The 26,114-nt window shown below is 32.0% G+C and overlaps 1 protein-coding gene across 1 annotated transcript in view; it reads left to right on the top strand.

Moving 5' to 3' along the window:
• Positions 1-26,114, top strand: part of LOC124357184 — a 183,003-nt gene that overhangs the window by 59,761 nt on the left and 97,128 nt on the right. Inside the window, exon 2 of the mRNA XM_046808705.1 lies at positions 9,386-9,465. Within this exon, the coding sequence (XP_046664661.1) occupies positions 9,386-9,465 (80 nt within the window). The remainder of the gene's footprint in view (positions 1-9,385; positions 9,466-26,114) is intronic.

Here is a 26,114-nt window from a genome sequence, read left to right as displayed (position 1 = left end):
AGAATTCAGAATCCCGTGAAAAGAAGGTAAAGCGGTAACTCAGGCAGAATGCCGTGATTTGGGAGGTCGCCAAGCGGCTTTCTGCCTCGGCCTCGGGGGAAACTGATTGCGTCTTCAACGGAGAGCCAAGGGCAGAAAGGTTATTTATGAATATCTTTGTGGCAAGAGTCGTAAAGCTACTCCTTTATAAATCATTCATCCGTTTCCATAAAGTTGTCTCACTCCAAACACTGTGAGGTCCTTTAGTATTAGAACGTTAAACAATTCAGTTATCAAGTCATTATGTTCCAATCAAATTGTGTTAGAATCAGCAGATCTTTTTATATTTAAAAATAACAATTCTAAAACTAGTATAATTTTATTTATATAAATATTCTTTAATTATAAAATGTTAGGTCATACATTACTATATCATGTATATATGTATATGCAGGGTGTTCGACGGATATAAAATTCAGGTTCCATTTAGGCGTGTTCAGTATACACAAGCCATTTGGGGACTCTATAATTTAATTAATAAAGTTAGATGTGTTTTGGAACAGGTCTGAGTTCCTCTACAACAGAGTTGGCCTCTATTCAGTTAGCCATTGTTATTCAGTGTATCCAACCTATACATAGACAAAGAAAATAATTATCTGATATGTGGATATTATATTATAAACCGTGTATAACATTATAAATGTTACATCTCAAATTAGAGTGAAAGTACAGTAGTGTAGATCTGATTTAGTTTTTAAATAAATTTTACCTTTCGAATATTGCCTTACCATATTAACGGTGAGAATACACAGACAGCGAAGTGATGCGACATTATCTAATATAGTATACTAACATATGGCACAAAATATCCCCGTCGCTTCACGCTCTGTATTGTATTTCATATTGATTGATTGATTGATTGATTTATTTCCAAAATTTATGTACAGAGTTAAATATAATACATAATAAAAAACTTATAGGAAATTATCCCCCACATGGGCATCATCCTGTGTGTGGGGAACGAGTTCCTCAGTCTGCACTACCAATAACACACAAAAAACTTAAATTAAAATAAGGAAATGAATTGTCATTAATAAAAACATTTTCATTAACAAATGAGAAAATGAAGATTTAACCTCTAAAATAAACCATACAAGGCCAGAGCATGGAATACATGAGCAATATTCAGTTAATAAATAATCTAAAATTTGAAAGGAATATACTTATTTAGAAAATATAATTTGAAGACTTAAAAATGTAATTTATAAAAACTTGTAACTTACATAAAAAAGAGCAATCAGAAAGACTTAATTAAAAATTAGCCGATATAAGTAGAGAGAGACTTGGACCACACACTGCACACCCACGCACACACACTAAACACACACACACACACACACACACACACACACACACACACAACACACACACACACACACACACACCAATCACGCACACGCACACATGCACGCACTACACGTACTCGTTGGCCTGCAGTCAAACCGATTGTACAAACTCACCAAACACTCAGACTAACATTGATTGTAATAAAAAAATATAACAGAAATTTAATACATAAAAAAAGCATATCTAGGTGTAGATTGAGGAAAAATACTGACGAAATCCATCTCGCCCAGCATCTACTAACCATTTATTGACTAATTTTTTGTACGTACTAATAGTGCAAGGTCTTGGGTTTTTTATAAAGTATGGTAATTTTGAGAAAATTATATGAGCAATATAGTGAGATGATGTTGAATTAAAGGCTTTAACGAGTCTAGGAACAAAAATTCTGTTATGAAGTGAAGAACGCGTAAAATTGGCTGTGGTTACTGTGAATGAAAATTGAATCTCGATGTTGAAAAATGTACAAAATTAATGTTCGGATATATAATTGCGAGACGTTAAAAACTTTAAATTCTTCAAATAATAAATTGGTTGGATAAGTACGATTTCGCTTCAGAGCTACTTTTATAATAGTTTTTTGAACGACTTCTAAGGGAGCAAGGTTATTTTGGAAACAGCCACACCCCATGCTAAATTACCATACTGAAGAATTGATTGCACATAAGCATAGTATACAGTTTTTAAAAGATCTATTGTAAGTATATTACGCAGATTACAGAATATAGAGATAAATTTACGAAGTTTATTCCGCATGTAAGCTACGTGATTACACCACTTCAAACGATTGTCAAAAACTACACCCAAGTATTTATACTCACTCACCCTATCAATACATTCACACAAAACGCATCCATCTCCTGGCCACCACAAGTATGCAACCGTAGCTTAAAAACAAAAGGATCGCCGTCAGCCCGTATAGAGATTGGCATACATTTAGTTTTGGCTATATTAACTGTGAGCCGACATTGATCAAACCAGCGCTTTGACAGTGAGTAGACCGCGCTCAGCCACATCCCTCACTTCCTCCCAGCTTTCACCCTCAAATAACAAAGCGGTGTCGTCCGCATAAAGAAATATCTGTCCTTTAAGCAAAGTCAATCTTCCTAGATTGTTAATAAAAATTAAGAAAAGCAAGGGTCCAAGAGTACTGCCTTGCAAAACCCCATACTCAATTTTTTGAGGAACGCTTGTATGGCCCAAAACGGAAACAACTTGATACCGATCGGACAAATAACTTTTGAACCATCTCCAAGAGTTTCCCTTGTATTCCAATATATTTTAATTTTTTGTAGTAATAGTTGTCTATCAACTGTATCAAAAGCTTTAGCTAAATCTATAAAAAATCAATAATGGTTTTTTATTACGGCTAATCGTGTCATGAACACTTTTAGTTAGCAAATATAAATCGTCATTCAAATTCTTATCTTTTCTGAAACCGAATTGATTTTGTACAAGAATATTTATTGATGTTTAAATATTTTTCGAGTTGAATTCTGACACATTTTTCCAATAATTTAGATAAAAACACTAGTTAAAGTTATTGGTCTGAAGCTAACACATCGATTTTTTGGGCCTCCCTTATAGATTGGGATTACTTTACCCATTTTAAAAGATGCTGGGAAAATTCCCTGTGACATACTATTGTTTATAATATGTAGAAGTGGAAGCTTTAAGAAATTAAAAAACATTTTGATAAGAGTAGCCGGGATTCCATCTTCTCCCGGAGCAGACCCGCCTCTAAGGTTTTGTACAACACGAGCAAGGACATTCCTCGGATATCGGTCCAGCTGGAAGTAAGAATTCGCCCCGTAATCCTCGTCATTCATAACGACTTCAGTCACGGGAGGCACAGCAACTGGCTAAGTTGGCACCCACCCCTAACATAGTACTCATTTTAATGTGTTAGCTACATTATTTATATCATTTGTCTCAATATTAAGTTTACCGTCCAGAAAACTGTTCAATAGGAAAGGAATCTTTTTTTTATTCATGTCCATAATTTCAGCAATATTTTTCCACAAGAGCTTATTATTATTTTTTGATTCATTAATTTTATTTCTAAAATACATTTCTTTAGCCAATTTTAATTACTTTTATTTAAGAGATTTCTATATTGCTTGAAACGAGTTTTTAAAACATTGTATTAAAAGGCTGGCCTTTGAGCTGCTTACTCATTTTATCTCTAACTCGAATTGATTTAATTAGTCCAACGGTAACCCACGGCTTTAGCTTGACGTGCTTAGAAAGAAATTGGGTTCTTATTAATTGAGGATTGTAATAGAATATCTTGCAAATATTCAACAAACTTAGATGCAGACAGATATTAACATCCTCGATCTCTAAAATCGGTGTCCAATTTCTTTCAGAGACAAGACGGCCAACAATATCAAAGTCAATATATTGTGTTTTTTAACTAAAGACGATTGGTTTTCTTTTACTTTTAATTAAACTCTGTTGACTTTGCGAGACAGTAACAATAGTGATCCGTAATTTCCGCTTTGATGACCGCCGACTTCACACCGTCCGTAGTTTTAATATCCGTAAATATATGATCAATACAACTTTTGGAAAATCCAGTAACTCTGGTTGGCACATTAATGCAACTAATGAAACCAGCTCCATACATTACATCAAGATATCGTTGCGTTGTGACAGTGGATCGTTGGTTTTCAAGGTAAAATACAACAATATTATATCACCAATCAGCCAGTGAACCCGATCCCTATGCCTGGTTTCAAGATATACCTCGAGATCACTAATGAAAGAGTCAAGGTCACCGGACGGACTCCGGTAAATGGCGAGCAACGACATCCGCTCCCTGCCAAACGTTATATCTAGTTTCAAACATGTGGCACCGCTCAGATTCACTTCCGCATGACATACTGAAAAACATTTATTAACGAAAACAATCACGCCATCATTCTGATTCATACTTTCCTTATTTTACGAATCTATCATACCCATCCATACTCACATTTACACTGCAACTCATCCATTCCAAGTCTCTGTTAAAATAATTATGTCAAATTTTATACTTATAGTTGTTCAAAATGATACTTTAGCTCATCAAAATTCTTTTTACAGCTACGAATATTCAAGCTAAGGATTGTCACTCGATTTTTATTTACGTCTTCATTTTCTGAGAAAAAAATCAAAACTATCAACATAATCATAAACACATGCATTCACAGCTCTAGAATTGACAATTTCATCATCATAAACTCGCCCATTGCGCAACCTGCTCATTGTACACCATGCTCAGCCCACCCGCGCTCTATATATCTATACAGATATCACTACACTTGATAAAAACTACAACATCATCAAAATTAAACTAAAACCAAATGTATAGCTACCTGTTAAAAAAAAACAATATTAATATAACAAAAACTTATATGTAGTTGAAACCAAATACCAATATCATATGATATAGTAATAAAATAAATATTTTTGTTTAATTTAATACATATGAAATAAAAATTAAAAATATATACATGGAATAACGTTTAAGAAGCATTATCGGTATAGGTACATCTATGCTATGCTGCAACTTATGTTTAAAATAAACAAGAAGCAACTTTACAAATTTATGCAATTTAAAACTTTCCAAATATAGATATGCTAAAAATAAATCACGTATCTTATATTACATGCCACAATGAAATGTAACTAGCACAAACAAAAATATAAATTGTTATTAACATATGAATAACTAATTAAATTAAAAAATATACTTCAGTATAAATTCTGACATGTGCATGCTTATAATTGTGTGTGTCATATATTCAAAAGACTGACTATAAGAATTATTATTCCATATATAAAAAAGACATAGACGGAAATTAGACCTAATATACAATTAACATCGCACTGACCATGCAAAAAACATTATCTGTTAACCTTTGGACAGTAAAGATGGCTGTAAAAATGGTAAAAAGTTAAAAGAATTAAAAAATTTACATTCTGAAACTTATAATCTCGAATTAAAAAATTTACATTCTGAAACTTATAATCTCATTGGCATGAAAATATTTATTAATTAATATTATTTATACATTAATTATTGTTTTCTACAGTAACTTGTTATTTTTATATAATAAATAACTAATAGTAAGATGGGATAAACTGTTTTATAAAAACATTATTTTGATATTTTTCGTTAGCCGTGTACACATACACATACATACTCAAGTGCATACACACATACATACTCACATGCATACACACACACACACACACAACGCACGCACACGCACACGCACACACACACACACACAACACACACACACACACACACACACACACACACACACATATACTCACATGCATACACACACACATACTTCTACCCATACGTATTTATAATTTAATTATAGGTTGGGTATAGTACAATCAATATTTAATTTTGAATGCTGAGTGTCCTAGTAGTAATATTAATATTAAACGTCGCTGCAAAAATATTTCCATTTTTCACTTTGTTAAGTCTTATTTAAAAATACACATGCACATGCCAATAAATTCTACAAACTATAATGTCAAACGAAAATTGTAATATAAATGCTGCAAACAAAAATTAAAAATACAGTAATAAAAAAAGTCCTTACTTGCCATGTCCTTATCTGTATTTATGGAGTATCTATAACCTACGCTTAAAAACTCTGGCAAAATTACTGCGTTGTCGTGGGACTGCCGCTCGCTAACCACCGGACGTACGAATGGCTTCTCCACTTCGTCGATGCTCCTCACCCTCCTGGCCAGTGACTCCACCGTCTGTCTCATGTTATCATGTTAACATCTGTTTAATAGTTTCACATCGCATCGTATCGTCATCTGCGTATTCGTACAACAACTACAAACTTTTAAATTATGAAATCGGTAAAATTCCGTTATGTCATCTGATTTCTTACCAATTTTCTTTAAAATCATAAGTTAACTTCTTATATCAATATATAGTTGGCATATTGGCTATGTAGAAACAATGTTGTTAAAGAACATGGGTCTTTTCTAGTATGTACCCGCATTCTCTATTTTAATTTCTATAAGTTAAATTACGTTACTAGAGCTACAAATGTAATTTCTAATAATTTCTCCTCTGGTAATTGAGGTTAGGTTAAGCTACATTTTTGACAATAACTTGCAAAAAACAGTTGAAAAACGAGTTTATTAATTTGTACGAAAAAACACAAATTAGTAATGAAAGATGTTTAAAATAATATACTATTCTGGTGGCCAGAACGCTTTAATGTCCTCCAGGATTTGTTCGAACAAATCTGTGTTTTGGTGGCGATGTTTCCACACAAACTCATCAGTATGAGTCTAGCAAGTTGCGACTTGTACCGCATTCGTTCCTATTACGCCGTTTTGCCGACGCGACGCGACGCCCAGAGCTATTCGATTCTTTGTGTGTGTGCTCCTGTTGTAGGATCAACAAAATTTTCAGAATGGGTTAGATCACGCGATGCTTGCTCTTTTAGAAAAAAAAAATTAACTCGAGCTTGCAAAGTCCAAGCCCAGATCAAGCGGCGCGCGTTTATCACTGATAAGATAAAACGAGTGGAAAACGCTCGTACCTTATATAGGTAGGAGGTGGCCAAACTCGTGATTCGTCGGTAAAAGTGACCAACCAGAGTTTCAGGATTTCCCGCTTTTCAATTGACAATGAATTAACCGCTTTAATTACGATCTTTGTGAATGCGGGGACATATTAGAAAAGACCCAAGAACATGTTTCGGTCTTTATGAATCGGGTGTTATCTTATCAATTCTAAGCAAGATAAGGAGAGGTGGATTCGGAAATAGGATCAATAAGAGCAAGCATTTTTCAGTGTAAAAAGTGGCGACATCCTCTTTTTATGCCGTAATTTTTTAATGAATCAAAATAATTGCATAGAGACTATTAGACTTATGAGGAAGATTTTTTCTGATTTATAACCAACTGAAAAGATATTATTGCGCAATGTTTCCTTAAATTCGAAATTATCTAGAACCCTTACAGTGCAAGTTTCACAACGGTTATTTATTTGTATTACGTTTTATATTATCTTTACATTATTGAAGCTAAAAATAGTTTTGCAAAAAATTTCAGATGGGTATACATCAGAAAAATCTTATTAATCTCGATTAAAAGAGTGAGAAATTATTGTTTTGCTAATATAATCTTTGGAACAAACTTTACAGGAATATACATATAAGTTGGACTGAGAAATGGGAAACCTACTACAGTTAAACAGTGTTTTCCAGTACGGGTTTAAGCGAAGGTAGAGCGAAAAATCCTACCCTGCGGGTGTGCTTTATTCATCAATAGATCCACATTGGTGTCAAATCTCCTCTATACGTCAAACTGCTTTCGAGATAAATATATAGTGGTCCAACCTGCGCGGGCTTACACACAAAGACACGCGTTTTTCAAACACGCGTAATGCGTGCGCGCGCGCGCGAGTGTGTGTGTGTGTGTGTGTGTGTGTGTGTGTGTGTGTGTGTGTGTGTGTGTGTGTGTGTGTGTGTGTGTGTGTGTGTGTGTGTGTGTGTGTGTGTGTAACCCTCACTGCCTAGCTGTACATAACTAGATATTTGTCTTTCGCAAGTATGAATATAAGTAAACCTGATACAGTACAGTATATGCTCTCGTTTCTCAATCCCTGTTACGTTCATCATCTATTTCCTTTCTTCCTGACTAGGAATTATATCTATATTATTTTACCTAATCAGTATCGTATTTCTCATCAGTGTAAAACGGACTCGACGTGCCCTTGATGATTCTATGTATGTCTTACTTATGCAACCCAACTGTTTTTTAATTTGTTTATCTTACCCACATACACTCCCATATCTTATGGAATTGGCTTATATGGAGCAACTTCTAAGGAAAGCCTAGATAAAATTCTCACAATTAAAAAACGTTGAGAACTATCTTTAAACTTAATTGGCGATATGCAGTAAGGCAGTATTTTAAAGAATTAAATATATTACCAGTTTAGATGTTTTCAAATATTTTTTTTTTCAGATGCCGTGAATATAAGGAAATTGAGATATGACATCCGTATGACACTATATAAAAAGAAAAAGTTACAAAAATAGAATTTATATTTTTTAAACAAAAAATACCACTTATGCTGAAAATACGTCTTTTTACAAATTGCCAAATTAACAATTTAAAGGAGCATTTATTATAATTTGCATTATATTTACTTGAAGCGTTCTTATGATTTAGTTCAGTTATAACATTGTAATTGTAATAAATTTAATTATCCTAATATACAGGATTATCCTGTAGTTTTAGAATGTATTCAGGCAAATATGTACAAAGTACTGGTATACTGTGTAGCTTTCAAAAATATTGCTTATCTTGACAGTAAATAAATTGTCTTTATATCACTTTCAAGAGTATTTGTTGGTGGTATTTCGGAATAAATTTATGCATTTGTGTTTACATATCCAAGTAATGTAAATGTCACTATGTTTCGCGAGATTATCAAACATCCATGTATCACATTTAATTTTATTTATATATAATATTGCAAGAGTGTGTATGGATGCTTTAATAATTTGGGACTGCCTTGAGATATCTTATTGCTACAAAATGTGTTTATTCTTTGTAGGAGAACTGATGAAATGAAGTATAGTTCACATTCGACAAAAATATTTTTTTTAATTTTGGTAATATTGATAGACTATAAAATATGATCCTAATACGCAACATTATTTGGAATTTAAGTGTTTTTCAAGTCAGGGATATGGATATCAAAAACCTCCATCTCTTATCACATTACGTCTTTTAGAATTTCTAAAACACATATGGATTACAATATTTGATGAAAATGTTAATTTTGTATTAGACATTACCAATATAATTTAAATCGTAAAATATTATTACGTTACAAGTAAAATGAAGTACAATAAAAATACAGGTCCAAAACATATATGACTTGGGATATCTGTTACATATCTAACTTTTTCTGCCCGGTAAAGCTACTGGTATTTATGTTGTTGTATGTTTACAGATTTTCTTGAAGAGCGCCGCACACTGCTGGAGAATGTCGGTCCGGAGTTGCAGAGTATGTACGACTCGACCGGACTCGAGGTTAGTCCTCATCCCTGTATCCCTATGTTCCATTTATGTCGATGAAATAAACTCTTTATGGATACAAATGTAATTTTTTCTATCAAAAATAAATGTACAACTTAAAATAAACAGTACACAATCAAGATTTCATTCACAGATATGTTGCTACTTCAGCTTATTTAGAAATATTAGAGGCCACCAAATGTATACTATCCTTGGCTATACCTTTACTGCGACATGACTATACCCGGAGTATTAGTGTCCACTGCAGTCAATGTGTTAATATCAATATATCTAGTAAAATACCAATTATTAGACTATTCTAGTAGTTCTTTACTCTACAATTAATTGGTTTTGCTTGGATTTCCATATATGTAACGGTGGCGAACATCTATTAACAGAATACCCGGAGGAGAAATGGTAATATATCCCTACCTTACAACATGGATTTAAGTTACTTATCTTTCAGAGCCAGTTTGGGTTATATTCACTTAGCAAACGAATGAACTATCCGTATTTGCTATGCATGTAATAATAAGACCGCCACATTACCAAGACCGCTATGCGTGTAATGCGATGATTGTCACGTAATTTCAACTGCTTTGCATGTAATAATATGACCGCCACGTTACCGAGACCGCTATGCGTGTAATGCGATGATTTTCACGTAATTTCAACTGCTATGCATGTAACAATATGACCGCCAAGTTACCGACACCACTATGCGTGTAATGCGATGATTGTCACGTAATTTCAACTGCTATGCATGTAATAATATGACCGCCACGTTACCGAGACCGCTATGAGTGTAATGCGATGGTTTTCACGCAATTTCAACTGCTATGCATGTAATAATATGACCGCCACGTTACCAAGACCGCTATGCGTGTAATGCGACGAATGTCACGTAATTTCAACTGCTATGGATGTAATAATATGACCACCAAGTTACCGACACCGCTATGCGTATAATGCGATGATTTTCACGTAATTTCAACTGCTATGCATGTAATAATATGACCACCACGTTACCGAGACCGCTATGCGTGTAATGCGATGATTTTCACGTAATTTCAACTGCTATGCATGTAATAATATGATCGCCAAGTTACCGACACCACTATACGTGTAATGCGATGATTGTCACGTAATTTCAACTGCTATGGATGTAATAATATATGACCGCCACGTTACCGAGACCGCTATGCGTGTAATGCGATGATTTTCACGTAATTTCAACTGCTATGCATGTAATAATATGATCGCCAAGTTACCGAGACCGCTATGCGTGTAATGCGATGATTGTCACGTAATTTCAACTGCTATGCATGTAATAATGTGACCGCCACGTTACCGAGACCGCTATGCGTGTAATGCGATGATTGTCACGTAATTTCAACTGCTATGCATGTAATACTACGACCGCTATGTACCCGAGACTGCTATGCATGTAATGCGATAGTTTTAATGTGTTAGATACTTTTATATATGTAATAAGTTGATCCTAATAAACTCATTGGTGTCTCATTAACTGATGCTTAACTTGATGCAGTGGTTGCGGCTATACCGGATAGATTATTAAACAGTAGCAATACAGTGGCAACGATGTGTGGCTCCAAACTGAGTCTGCAAAAGAGACTAATACTAATAATTCGTAGTCATTTTTTACTTTTAAAAGTGGCTAAATATAAAGATAGCTAATCATGACAAAGCAATCAATAGTTTACACAAATTTAAAAAAATAAGTATTTAATTGATAGTGTATCACAACCCGCCCTTCAGCAGAACTTACGTTAAGTTTTTCAACACTCTAAACACTTCTACGGGTTTATAAGTAAGGTTATTTTGATATTTACTCTTGACGAACTTGATTCAAACAATTTAGTATAAGAAGTAAATATACAGTCTTTTAAATATAGAGTTTTTTTATAATTAAAAAGTCACATGTTTTATCAATGCTGGTATTCTTCTTTAGAGTGTTGATACGAATCACCATATTAAATTACATTTAGATACTAAACTTACATTTAATTTTTTTCATCTTTCCTATTTCATTGTAGTAAACAATTATTGTGTAATCAGAACTGACATCCTATGTACCAGTCTAACGAACAAGATATATCAAAGTTTTTAATATTATAACATCAAGTATAAGTAATAGTAAAAACTACAATATTGTATCACTACAATGAAATTGTATGTACTGTACATTAAAAAAAGTTTCAATGTGTTTTTTCTGTAAAGAGAATATTTGTACGATCACTCTGAAGATCGCATAACACCGAAAAGTGTTTTGATAAGTTTGACAAAATTATAACAACCAAGGACCAACCCAATTTTCTTTCATTAATTCATTAAAAAAGCACCTCTAGATCTTGGACATAATAATGTAAAAGAAATAATTCAAACAAATTGTGTTTTTGTTCCTGTTGTAAATGTAAATTAATTAGGCCCACGAAGTCCTCCCATTTATCTAGACATACTAAAGAGCAGTTTCGTCTGCAAGTGAGGTAATGTCCCCATGAAATGTTGCGTTACACAAGTCATTAATATATATTAGAAACAGTATTGCTCCCAACACGGAGCGCTGAGGCACAACATATTCAACTTCACATATTTCACACTTTACTCTATATTCCATAACTTTTACACTCGATCTTTTCTTTCTGTTAAATAGTTTTAAAACCACATTTAGTAACCCTCCTTATTAGTAAAATACAGTATATGTTTTGTTATTATTTTCTTAAACTAGATATGATTTACCATGTCAAAAGCTTCAGTAACATCAGAAAATTATACCATATACGTTTTTTACATTTAAAACTTTATATCATTTTGTGAACTTACATCATCAATGCGTGGTGACATTTAAATAGTCAAGCTGTTGGCTCTGAGAAACATCTTTTAAAGTATTTCAACTTCGTTTAAAATTTGTTTAGTGCATAACCAAAAGGCAGCAGAATTAACTTCAATTCCGATTAAGTACTTCAGAAGACTTGTATTGTAATACATATTGAAGTTCTGTTAAAAAATACGATAAACCTATCCAAAAATCCACATTTTTTAATAATCTAAATTTAAATTTCAACAGCCTTATACATAACTGTCTAAAGAATTCAATTAAAACATCTGCACTTTAGGCATCTTTCAAAAACATACTGACCTCCAGATTTATAGAACTCATTGTTTTAAAAATGTGCTTTAAAATTTGGTATGCTTAAATAATTAAGTGTGATCGTGATTTAACAACTCAAAATACTGTAATGTGGTGACGCTTGCTCTTTCCATATCCTTGTTGACGAGCTGTTAATGCCCAACTCGTGACAGATTAACATACAAATTAACAGAGTGAGTTACAATCAATTGCCGCGATTGAGCTGGAAATTGAAATGCCTAAGGTGGGGTCTGACCAATCAGGAACTATCAATTAGGAGTCTCGCCAACTTCTCACCTGGAACTTGGCTGCAAACTGAATCATTTGAATGGAGCTGATTCGATGAATGGTAAATGGCCAGGAATAGAACTGGATATCTTGATCGTGTTCAATTACTATTTTTTTGGAATATTACCATCTCAGAGTATCTCTATTGTTTGAATATGACAAAAGTAAAATATCCTTCCTGACGTATTTAAAATAAAGGCACTCGTAACCTTCATGCATAGCTTTCAACTTAAAAACTATATTAAATTGAAGATTCTTTAATAGTTATAAATAGTATTGCTGTGAAAACTCTGTAATGGCAGTTATATTACCTGTTATTTAAAAAGAATACTTTTTCATTTCAAATCTTACAATATATCAAACACTTTTCAAAATAAAAGGGGTTTTAACGGTCTGAGATCTCCACACTTTTTACTTACTCTCTACGATGCATATTTCTGAGATATACGTAGGTATTCATTATCACCTTTTTTTCTGCCCATGATCTTAAATCTAATATAATATTGAATATTGTGTAAGAATAAAATAATTTTTGTTCATTATAATGTATTAAGATTTTTTAAATTTACTCAACATTCTATAATAACATACATATTAAAATTTGTCTCAAATACAAACTTCTGTCCCCTTAAAATTCTTTGTTAAATGATTCTTTCTGGTATGTTTAACTGCTTATTATACCAAGTTTTATTTTTATAATAACCCGAGAAGCATAAAACTATATTTACTTTTACTTAGCGATATAATTTAGCTATCTATTATCTTTGAGAACACTAAATGGCTTCAATTTTAATACCTGTATAAACGTACAATTTCGTAAGTGTTGAACGTTTACGAGCATTGTAGTTCGAGTTAATTAAGTTTTTGACGCCAACGCTAAATTTGCCTTATTTTAATTACCAAGAAAATATATCCATATGTGTACAACTATGGCCATTGAAATTTATTCCAGTCATAGTATTGTTGTACTATAGTTGATTTCCCCTATTATATAGTTATTCTACTATTCGGGGGCGGAGACGAACCCAACAAATCAGAGATCATTATAATCGGTACAGTTCATCATAATCAGTTCTTGAGTTATAAATGGTGTAACTAACCAGACTTTGTTTTATGTACATATGTACGTATATGAAATATGATTTTGAAATATTTTCAAGAGGATGATTGGAATAGATAAATATCACTGACAAGTAAGCACATACACGCGTCAATATAAAAATTCATGTTTCGCAGTTTTTTTCTTAAAAACGTTTGTACATACCATTTTGGTAGGTTGTCCAAAATAATTATAATAGATAAATAATTTTTTTTTATAATTTATCACATAGAGCAATAGATTACCATATTTTCAATAGGATTAAGACGGTTCGTTAAAATTTATCTCAGTATAGCTCATTTTATAATAAGGGAATAAGTGGAAATATTGTTTTTATCAAACTGTTGAAAACCTACATTTATCGGATAAAGCACTTTGAAGCCATATTGGTAGTGCATGATACATAGCTTTGTGTTACTGTAACAATGGTTTACTACAGCCAAATTATCAACCACCATTCTACATTACCTTATTGTTATAAACGTTACTAACTTCAGTACATATACAATAATTTTATTATATATTAATTATTATAATTTTAACAACACTGCTGTTTTAGTTATCTGAGGAAGGTTTGAAAATATGATGTTGTCAAAACAATTCTGTATATATTGCATTTGTATGCGTTTTATTCAATAAAACAATCAAAAACATTTTTAAGGAATCAAATTAGATCATGCTTATTATTTTTTGTTTATTTTTTATATTTGATTACTTTAAGCTATAGTTACTTACATTACTTTTTGAATTATATAAATTTACTTGTTATAGAGCGTTTAGACTCGTTAAACTACTTATCTGCTGCAGACCGAGTTACTCACGTTTTTTAGAATATGGAAATATAAAACTTCTTTTATAATATGTTAGATCGATTACCAAAAGTATACATTTTATTTTAGTTGCGTGGAAACTCAAAGAATTTATCGTTTTTGTCCATTTAAAATGTGGCCATAAGCTAAAACATCTTTGTTAATATAATTTCAACGGATATTAACTCGCATAAACCCGGTGTCTCGACCAGAAGTCTGCCCTGAAAGAGCATTCACTTCTAAAAATTAAAACAGTAAACACAGCTCGTTTAAGTTATGCCAAACACCTGAGAGAATTTAGTTGTTCGCACAATATTGGAGCTTTGAAAAGGTAGACGGAAATATAATATTCAGAGGTTGATTGTGTTTCCTTCGCCGACAAAAATTGTATTTTCCCACCTTCCTGTCTAGGTAGGATTGCGACTCCTGAATGCATATCAAATATTTTTTTATAATTCCATTTCATTCATAATTAGTTACAAATTTTAAATTCCAGTTATAATCAAATTTCGTTCTGTTATATGAAGGTACAATAAATACTTATATATTATTAACATACTCGTATATATTTTATCTTAAAGTTTTCGTTACATGTTTAATGTATTATTGTATAAATGTATTATTTTCATAATGCCCTGGTACACTGTATAATCAAACTATTATAACACAGTTATACTCTAATTAATAGAGATGTATAATTATATACGTTCTTGATATTACATTTAAGCTTTATTTACATCTTTATTTTAATTCACTTCATTTGGAAAATATGCAGTTTTTCTGATTTACAAGCAATCTTATTCTGAATATAGTAATATAGAAATGCATGTGCCTTTGTATTTACGAGCTATGAATTAAAAATGAGTCATTTTAAATTGCAAATACGTTTTCTGATACTTATTTCAATAAAATATATCGTTTTATGCATTATTTAGAATTTTAGAATTTTTTTTTAGTGTATCCTGCAATGCCTTCTTCTCTATACAATGCAATGCCTAGATTCTTCAATAGAAATGTTTTAAACGTAACCTTCAATTCAGAGAACCGATTTTGTATTTGCAAACCATTGGGCGTTTTCTTATATTAAGTAATGGTAGTTTTGTTAACCTTCAATACGCCAAGTACAGCCAGAAACATACATGTTGGTTTATTTTGCCCACCGAATCTGTAAAGACTGCGAGTTGGTATGATGGGTGAGATTTCTCTAAAAATTATAAAATTTACTTGCAATCTATTCTTTGTTTCTATTTTATTATTAACGATGTATGGCTTAAAAATGTATGTTTTCGAACATTTAGAACTATTTTATGTTAGAAACCCGAACACTCAATTTTGAGGAATGTTATCTTTTGTTTTTTCGTGAGTCTTAAAAACCATATGATATTAGGTTAAGCTTACATATAAATAAAAAACTAATTAATCAAAGTCAAAAGCAATCCCAAACGATTTCTACGTAAAAAAAGCAATAGTAATCACAAACTATGATATTGCACAGAACAGGCACTGAACAACAGATCAGGTACGAGACCGAGAAAAGTTTTTTTTTATTTCGTGTAAGAGTACAAGTCATTCAAAACTAGAACAACAGTACAGGGGTAAATAGAGAGGGAGTTAAGGACAGACCACCTTGTCCTTACGGTTTTGTTCTTCGTTTCATTTAAATTTTTAATTAAAAAACTTTAACTTATTCATATTATCTCATATTAAAAATACGCGTAGATATCAACTCCGTTAAAACACTAACATTCTCCAATTTAATCTGATCTTACCATCATTTTCTTCAAAAACGAAACTCACGCTACCCGTTTAACTGTCTGCTATTATCTCTGAAGTGTGTGACTGCAAGAACAAGATTTTGTGGGTGACACTTTCGTGTCAAGAATTATTTAGTAGATAAAAAGACTAGCTTTAGTTTTTAAACGTTAAATTTAGTACAACAGTATGCTAGTACTATAGTAATTTTATTTTATTTTGGCTCTTGCCTATGCGATCTCTGTACTACGGCAATAAGCAAATTGATTTTGAGCCGATATGCCGTCATCTTGTTATTCCGTAACGATGGGCAATTACTACTGGACAACGATCTGTTGTCAGTGGCTCGTTATTGCGAGTTGAGGGGTATAACCTGCATTTTTAGTTTAGTTAATAATAATTGTGGGTGGATATTCTACTCCGGAACTACTTCAGGATAGGCTACGATGTTTATTAGTTAACGTGCAAATTCTATTCAAACGGGCTACGAAATGGAGCCAAGAGATTCATTAGTTAAAAAGTATACATTTTAGAGATATTGTGTTCGGAGTCACCACAAAAGTGTTTGTTGAAATATCTAAATTCAGCGTGTCATAACGCACTGGTATGGTTTGTTTATTTTAGGAGCCGGCTGCAAAGGCTTCCATCTTACAATTCCATTTTCCATTATTTAGCCCCTAGAACAGTATTACATTTAAAACTCTTTTACGAGCATATTTTAGTCATAATTGTATAGGAAATATCACATTTTAACAATATAATTACAGAAATATTACTAACACGCATCCACGTTCCTTTTAGTTTTTCAATATATTTACTGGTTATTTATAAAATAAATATAATAATAACAAAATATAAATAAAATAAATATACACGTGTATATTATTTTATGTGAGAGCAATCACATTTGTATGCATTCAAAAATTATGTTTAGCCGTAAATAACAGAACTGAAAATTAATTTGATCCCTTTTTGAAATTCAAACCCATAATCTACGGCCACAATTAAGAACATAAAAATGTCTCAAGTAAGTGTTGTGTTTCTGGGAAAATGCAAGGTAATTAGTTGTTTCACTACAACAAAGAAAACAGGTTTTAATAGTGTTCTGTCATTGTGCCCGATTAGTTATCTACATGGCAAATAAATCAGATTGCAGATCTCAAAACATAGTGTTGCTGCTTTTTGTTTCAATTAATAATAACAAAAACCGAATAAACATTGCTATCTGTATTACGACTAAAATAACAGTTAAGTTTATCATTTTAAGAGTACTGAGTTAAAAAAACTAAACATTTTTAAAAGTAAATCAATTGTCCCACTGCCTTCAAAGTACAGTGATAACAATTATTGTGTAAGGTAACAAAGCATCTTTTGACGTAATCATAGAATACATAATATTTAAATAACTTTTAACGTCACGTAGGTTTCTAATAAGTATTAAAGCTTGAAAACATAGCTGTGTCCGTGTTCACTACAAGCTCCCCATCGAATCAATAGCACGGGCTACAACGCAAACCATTAACCTACTGTAGTACTTGAATATCGCATAGGCTTTTAATAAACAGTTGACCTCAGTTTAGATGTAGAAGTTGAATACAATCTGAAAACATTTCTGTTTAACTATTTAACAAAACTCCCTTACTAATCAATAATCCTAGCAATAGCACAAGTTGCTTTACTACTACAGACACTCTAGTATCACATGTGCTTCTACAAACAGACAAAGTATTTTCTGCACAGTAGTTCAGGCTTTCAATAACTCCTCACTCTTATATTTTCTTATCATTTTTACTTTCATTAAATACATTTCTCTATCTTTGCCTCACTCCTGTATTGTTGTTTAAAACAATTGTTGATTTTCATACGCACTTAGAACTCTGATACAGAGTTTAAGGGAGTTATTTTAATCACAGTTTGAGTATAACTATAGTCAAATGAGTAATCAGCAATACGAGCACGACCGCTCCTTTGAGTGTCCTGACCTGACAAGATGTGTTCTCGGCCACTGACGATAGTTCAGAATTCTTAAGAGCTCGCTTTATCAAACCGATCTTGATTTTTACCCACTTTACCCAATAGAAAATTTTAATTTTTGAGCTCCATTATCCTCTTACATGTTGGTCATAGGATTATGGGAAATATAATCCCTCACTGTTGGTTTTAGAAATATCGGGAAACTTCACTACAGGTCTTATAAATGGAAATACTTATAAATATAATTATAAAGAACCATCACTATCGGTCTTAGAATCTTGGAAGAGTCTTTTCTAAAGGACATAATATCCCGTAAAATATATAGTATTGGATAACCCATTAGTATATTTCGTAGAATTATGGCATTAGTTTCACTTTTGATAATGGAATATACAGGTTTTAGCATATTAGATATATGCTTAATGCAAATTCAAACCATGTCTCATTTTTCATAAAATTAAAAAAAGTTCTAAACGACTACCAGAAAGAAATTTTAATCTTTTCCTAAATTACATTAAACGATATCGATAACACTTACAAGTTATTTATGTTTATTAAACGTATCTAAAGTAAAATAGTTTTTTTTTTTTTATTTTTGGTAATAATCGTATTACCAAAAATAAAATATTAAAAGTATATATGGACATTCAAGTTATGTGAATAAATTCAATGTGGTGTCAAGTAGCACTGGCTCTTAAGCCATTCGATGTACGTGCAAAATAAAAATAACAACATTTTTGGAAAGAGTCGTCACTGGATGATGCATCACGAAAACAAAAACTACTCATCGTATTTGCGAGAGTGCGTATTAAATACAGATGTACTAGGGAAGGAAACATTTTCCGGACATTTTTCATCGTTCAGTAAATGTAAGAAATCAGCAGTGTTGTATCAAGATCTGCAATCTTATCTTTTCCTTAAATAGATAACTAATCCAATACATTATTACAATAAAGGTTAAAATAAACCGGAGCCACATCTTGTTTATACTGTGACGATCGCAATTTACTATTGGCCACTTGAAAGTTCCCAGTGGTTGGTCGTTCAGCACAGACCTGTTGTGTAACCTGTATTCTTTTGTTCGGTTTTAATAATTAGTGCTTTGTTTTAGAGATAGTGTGCACGGAGATAACATTTTATGATTCCCGACTTATGCGTGTCACACCTCTCTGGTAATATTGGTTCGGTTAACCTAGATTGTAATAATGTATTACATTAGTTACAAGTTTTTGACAATTAATAATGGCAAATACCCGTAAAACCATGTTTCCTTCACAATCAAATTATGAACAAGGAAAAAATTAGTATTGCCAGGGTATTCTAATGTTTCGGTCTTGCTGGATCGGACGTGAAGTCCAGAATCCAGGAGGTTAGTATGTGACACTGTCAGATCTAAGAGGATGCTCCAGGCGGAATTTAAAATGATGACATGCTAAACTTAACATTCACACTATAGCTGTATTATGTGTAGATGAAGAGATTTATTGGTAGATTCAGCCACCTTTTAGTACAGTGTGTGAAGATACTCCCATGTGGTTAATCTTTCGAAATGTTCTGATAGAAGGAGTTCGATGTAAGAGTACATACTGCACATACTGTGTCACGCTTAATTACTTAACACGAGATTGACCGCAACGTTCCGCTTTACTGCCTGTATGTTTGTATCAATAAGAGATAGATGCAAATCAGATGTCCAGCCACCTATTCTGAAAATTCATTTATACTAAATTAAAGATATTTTTAGTTAGGACTGTTAAATTTTGATTTATTTTTTAAGAAGTTTAGTGAAATATGTTCCTGTGTTATGCAATTTTATAATAAATTCATTTAAAAAAAAAATTATGGTTGCCTGTAAAGTCGGTTTTACGGGCGAAGATTTTACGTGACAACGTCTTTTTCTCGGTAGAATATTTATTGATATGAATATTATTAAATTGCACAATAGGAACAAGGAATTGAATGAAAATAAGAATTGCACAAATTTTAACTATAGAAATATATTTTGTTTACTAAAACATTGTACATAATTTGAAATTAATTAAAATTTGTTATTGTAAATGGTAAAGTTGAATAAAACATTTACTAAAATTGGAATTTGAAATTCTTGCTAAACACAGTTAAATTCTAACTCCGCGCGTGGTGATTGGTCGGTTTAGTTCGTTTGTTTGGTCGCACTGTTATGACAGGTTAGAGGTTATAATTTGTTATTTTAAATGTTTGACTAGCAATACGCGCTGTTTCTTCTCAATCGACTGAATTACGATTGATTGCAGAGTGATTTAAACTAATAATTTACTTAACACTATCAACATTTGTCAATAGTATGACATAACCTATAAACTCAGTTTCTCAACTTTTGTGTCAATCTAACAATTAATCAATCAATCATAGTTTACGATAATGAAATATCAGTGTACAATTATTTACCTTTATTGTTGTAGTTGTTGTAAATGACGAATCTAAGCACTCCACATTTTCACGAATAAACATAGTTATCTGCTTTATCCCGTGCGGCGGACCCACAGTTATCTGCTTTATCCCGTGCGGCGGACCCACTGGACGGGCATCGTAACGTTACCGGGCGTTACACTTTTTCATGAGTGACTCCGAGCCGCAACCTAATTTAAGACGTTGTCACGTCAAAATTTGCAAGATGTTATACCTTTTCTAAACCGTGATACTTTATATGTTTCAGTCTCCTAATTTTTAAATAGTTACATTATTATTAACAAATTTTACCAACAGTTTTTTACACCAGTAAAAATGGATATGTTTTACTTTTTACTGAAAACTATTAGTGATTAATGCGTGGTTAAAATTGTTTTTAATTTTTTTCTTCCGTTAAAAATAAGGTATACATGCTGTAACGTTCAATTTATTTTTTTAGTTATACCCATTTAACTTTTCTAAAACTTTGTATAATGGGTAAATTTTCTAAATAAGGAATTTTGTATATCGATGTTTTTATTTACAATTTGTAGAATTCACCGTACGTTAAGTAAAAACTTAAATTGTCCGCAATTTGAAAAGATAACATATTTTGGAAAACAAACTACATTAAAATGGCTTTGTCACTTAGAACTTTACAAACAATTAATCCTAGACATAAGTTTATATTATATATGTTTGAAAACTTTGAGATTTAAACCATTACCTCAAGTTTGGGTGCAAGTTTTCTTTCAATTTCATATTTTGGAAAACAAACTACATTAAAATGGCTTTGTCACTTAGAACTTTACAAACAATTAATCCTAGACATAAGTTTATATTATATATGTTTGAAAACTTTGAGATTTAAACCATTACCTCAAGTTTGGGTGCAAGTTTTCTTTCAATTAGATAAAATTATTTTAAATAGATGTAATTAATGGCAATGTATTAATGGCAATAAACTTTCTCGTAATACACGTATAGGACACCTTAGCTAACTCAGCCTAAACGCATTTGCGTAAAACTATAGTTTCTAGGTCATATGTTGGTATAAACTGTTTGTTCAAAGTGTTCATCCTAAATGTTTCGGGAAATGTGTGTGTGTGTGTGTGTGTGTGTGTGTGTGTTGGGGGGGGAGGCACGTTTAAATAATATAGTAGAGATAGTATTTTTACAATTCCATTACAGTCCAATTAATTTAAACGCTGAACGTTGTTTTTCTTTTATCCTTGAAATGAACCAAACGAAGCTACCAGTCTCGACATAAACCGTAAAAACTGGAGGAGCCCGTGTGATGACGCTAATATCAGTCAGTCCCTGCAGAGTTCTTTATGCCTACAGCAGTTCTGTGCTCTCTCCGCGCCGTTTTCACGCGGAAAATCCGTTTAAGCTCTGAATAAAAATGGCCTCCTCTCTTGAGATATTCACCCTCAGTTTTCTCAACCTTAAGTAAAGTGTCCCGAGGAAATTCATTGTTCAAATATAACAGCAATTTACTTATTCTGTTTTAACTCAGGATTGCTTTATGCTGTAATTTTTAAAATAAAATATTACGTCATTTGTTTGATATTTTCATATGATCCCCATTTCAAATTTACTTTTTATTTAATTTCGTTGGATTTACACACCGTTTTGCCCTATAATGGATAAAATTTTAATTTAAAATTAAAGCTTACATTCATTTTATCCATGATGTCAATAAATATTCGTAATATTTTACAAGTATAAATAATCTTTCTCTTTTATAGAATACGTCCACCCTTAATACGTTAGAAAAAATATGGTCTAACAAACTTTAGCTTATATCAAATACAAAATTAAAACCTTTTACTACTATTCTTTACTCTCGCCTTACTGCTCAGGTGCTAGATTTGGTAAGTAATAGATTTTCTTACTCAAAGAACATTTGACAGTATAAATTTACTGCATTTAAACTACAGTAACGTATTAAATAGGCTCTGTTGTAATCTCTTATCGCCGTTAAAATATCAAATATCTTTTCTGGTATAACTGGAAGGAAGGAAAAGATATGAAGTAGTTAAATTCACTTTAAAGAAACATGAACATTTTTATGTACGGCAAGTTTTTACTGGCTTTAAACAGGCTCTATAACTTCTAATAAATTGGTATCCAAATTTTTAGTCGTAATATAATTTTTAAAGCACACTGTTTCATTTAAAAATACTACAAGCTATTGTTATTTTCTGTTTACCTACTATAATAGATTAATAATAATAATACAAATTGATAATTTGTTTGTAACCAAGATACGAGTGTAAACAAAACAAACTTCCACTTCAGCCTCATGTGTTATCACTATCATAACATCGATAGATATTTTCAAAGTTTGAATCAGAAAAACTTGATCAATAATACGATATTGTTCACTTTGAACATTGCAATAGAAATCTTACAACTTATCAAAATGCGGATTATGGACAGTTAACTTAGTTAACACAATCACCGGTTAACGACCTTTTCAAGTTCGTGAACTCTATCATCAACAGTTTTACTTAAAATTGGTTGTGAAATGCAGTGTTATGAGCTTATATGTAAATTGTATTATTGCCAAATGTTGTAAACTTTATTTGAATTAAGAGGCAGAAACATGCCTGTTAATATACGTCATAATATATTGAATTGTTCAGTATCCAATTATTTTGTCTTAAACGTTGTTTACTTAAAAAAATCAAAACTTTTGATCTTTGTGTGTTTTTACTGTTATACTAGAATTTAGATTAACTATTTTCTTCTCAACGCGAGCTTAGGAAAAAGAACATTTATATTTATAATGGTTTCAAATCGGTGGTCATATAAATGAATCTGTATTAAAGTTTACGAATTCTTCAAAACATCAAGCATTTCTGAGTAATCCTCATCGTTATTGTCTTTTTATCAGGATTCAATAAAACGTAACTGAAAAATTCGTTTTTTCTCTTGTATGACCAATTTGAAAATAATTTACAAATATACTAGTTTATTAAAGTAGAGTAAACTATTTCCCCATGTTTATTGTATAATTTAAAATCACAAAGTACATTACATTTCTTGTTTGGATAATGTTAATTGATCTATTTATTTATTTATGGTATTTTTGTCATAAATCAATCAAATAACTAACTACATTACTATTAAAACAAACATTATAGTACACTAATTCTAGTGTAATAAACCAAATTTTATGGTACCGAGGTAATTTGGTAAATTGGCAATTTATAAATGTATAAAATAAGTTTTGGATTACAATGGTATAGTTATTAACATGATATAAGGCCTACTTAAAATAATTAAAAACATGTTCTAAGAGGTTACTAACAAAAATATTGATTAAAATATCTGTAATGTTAATTAAACAACACAAAGCAGACATTCCCCCGCGTTAGGCAACTTCGGCTGCTAATCCAATTAAAACACCAACTCGTCAGAGTATACCGAGAAAAGGTTTGTAGATCCGGGCTAGAGCTGATCAGCCTGAACCCCTGTTAAATTACTGTTGTTAAACTAACTTTTACTAGCCATGTTCACTGCTAACTGAAAGAGGCAGATTGTGCTTTTGATCTGTTCAATATTCCTTAGCGTAACGTCCACCTCACTAAGCTTGTGTTTCATTACAGTTGTTACAGTTAACTTGTGTTCGCTATATTCGCTGCTAACTGAAAGATACAGATTATACCTTTGATATGTTTCATATTTGATTAGTAAAGAATGTGGAAACCTTTTTTGTTTGATTTAGAATATTTCATCGAATAATTTGCTGGAATACTCGTAATATTTCATTTTGTGGCTAGATAGAAAGGTTTGGTTATATGTATATAAAATAAACATTGAATCACAAAAAGTACTAGCTCCGCCGGGACGTCTCACTCTCTCTCTTCGCTCCTCTCTCTCTCTCTCTCTCACTCTCTCTCTCTCTCTCTCAACTCTCTCTCTCTCTCTCTCTCTCTCTCTCCCTCTCTCTCTCTCTCTCTCCCATCTCTCTCTCTCTCTCTCTCTCCCATCTTCTCTTTCTCTCTCTCCTCTCTCTCGTCTCTCTCCTCTCTCTCTCTCTCTCCTCGAATATAAAGCGTTATGTTAGAACAAACAATGTGGGGGACTGGGAAGAGTACAGACAGTTAAGAAATAGAATTAAGAGATACAGAGAGATGCGAGGAATCGTCATTTTCGTTTGTTACTAGAGGAACAAAAAGTCGAGCAAAGACATATGGAAGATTTTTAAATAAGATTCAGGGTGCTGGTAAGGAAAAGAAACATACTTTCAGACCCTATTTTTAACATCAATGACCTTAATAACTATTTTTGTGGTGTTAATAATGGTATAGGGTCAATAACCTGATTGAATATTACAAGAGTAAGAGAGAACTATGGAGATACTTCATAATAATTTTTAAGTTTACTAATATTACTGTAGAATTAATTCATAGTGAGATTTAAATTTTAAAAACATTTCCTCTAATGCAGTGGGAAATGATGGCATACCATTAAAATTCATCAAATTAGTGTATGATGAAATAAAATATGTTTTTATGTTACATTTTTAACTATTCACTTAATAATTCTAGTGTTTATCCTAGTCAGTGGAAGAGAGCATTAATTCTGCCATTACCAAAGATTGATAATCCTTTAGAATGCAAACACTACAGGTTTCTATAAATATTTCTGTGTGTGTGTCCTAGGGAAAAATTTCTTTGATAAGCTCTGCATATAAACAGGTCAGCTCGAATATGTTTAATGTAAATAATATCCTGTTTCAAATACCAGTCTGGTTATCGCCCTGTATACAGCACTCAAACTGCCCTGATAAGAGTAACAGATGATATCAGACGAGCCATGGATCAGAGGAAGTTAATCAATATTAATGCTCTTGGACTTTAGTCGAGCTTTTGAGTGTGTCAAACCATAGGCTACTATTGTCTGTACTCGAATCATATAATTTTGATGACATAGTTTCTTAAGTGGTTTTTTGCTCTTATTTAGTAAATAGAGTTCAAAGAGTTTAAAACTCAAAGTGGTGTTACTGTCTGAATGGAGGAGCAACCCTGTAGGTGTGCCTCAAGGGGTTTTGTCAACAATGTCGGCCATTGTTATTTTAGTTTGTACATAAAAATAGAATAGATGACCTATTACTTTTTGTAAGACAATGTTAGTATGCGATTGGATGACA

Source organism: Homalodisca vitripennis, chromosome 3, assembly GCF_021130785.1.
Source record: "Homalodisca vitripennis isolate AUS2020 chromosome 3, UT_GWSS_2.1, whole genome shotgun sequence".
Taxonomy (NCBI): Eukaryota; Metazoa; Arthropoda; class Insecta; order Hemiptera; family Cicadellidae; genus Homalodisca; species Homalodisca vitripennis.
The sequence above is the reverse complement of the archived record's forward strand: the minus strand, read 5'-3'. Positions and strand labels throughout refer to the sequence as shown.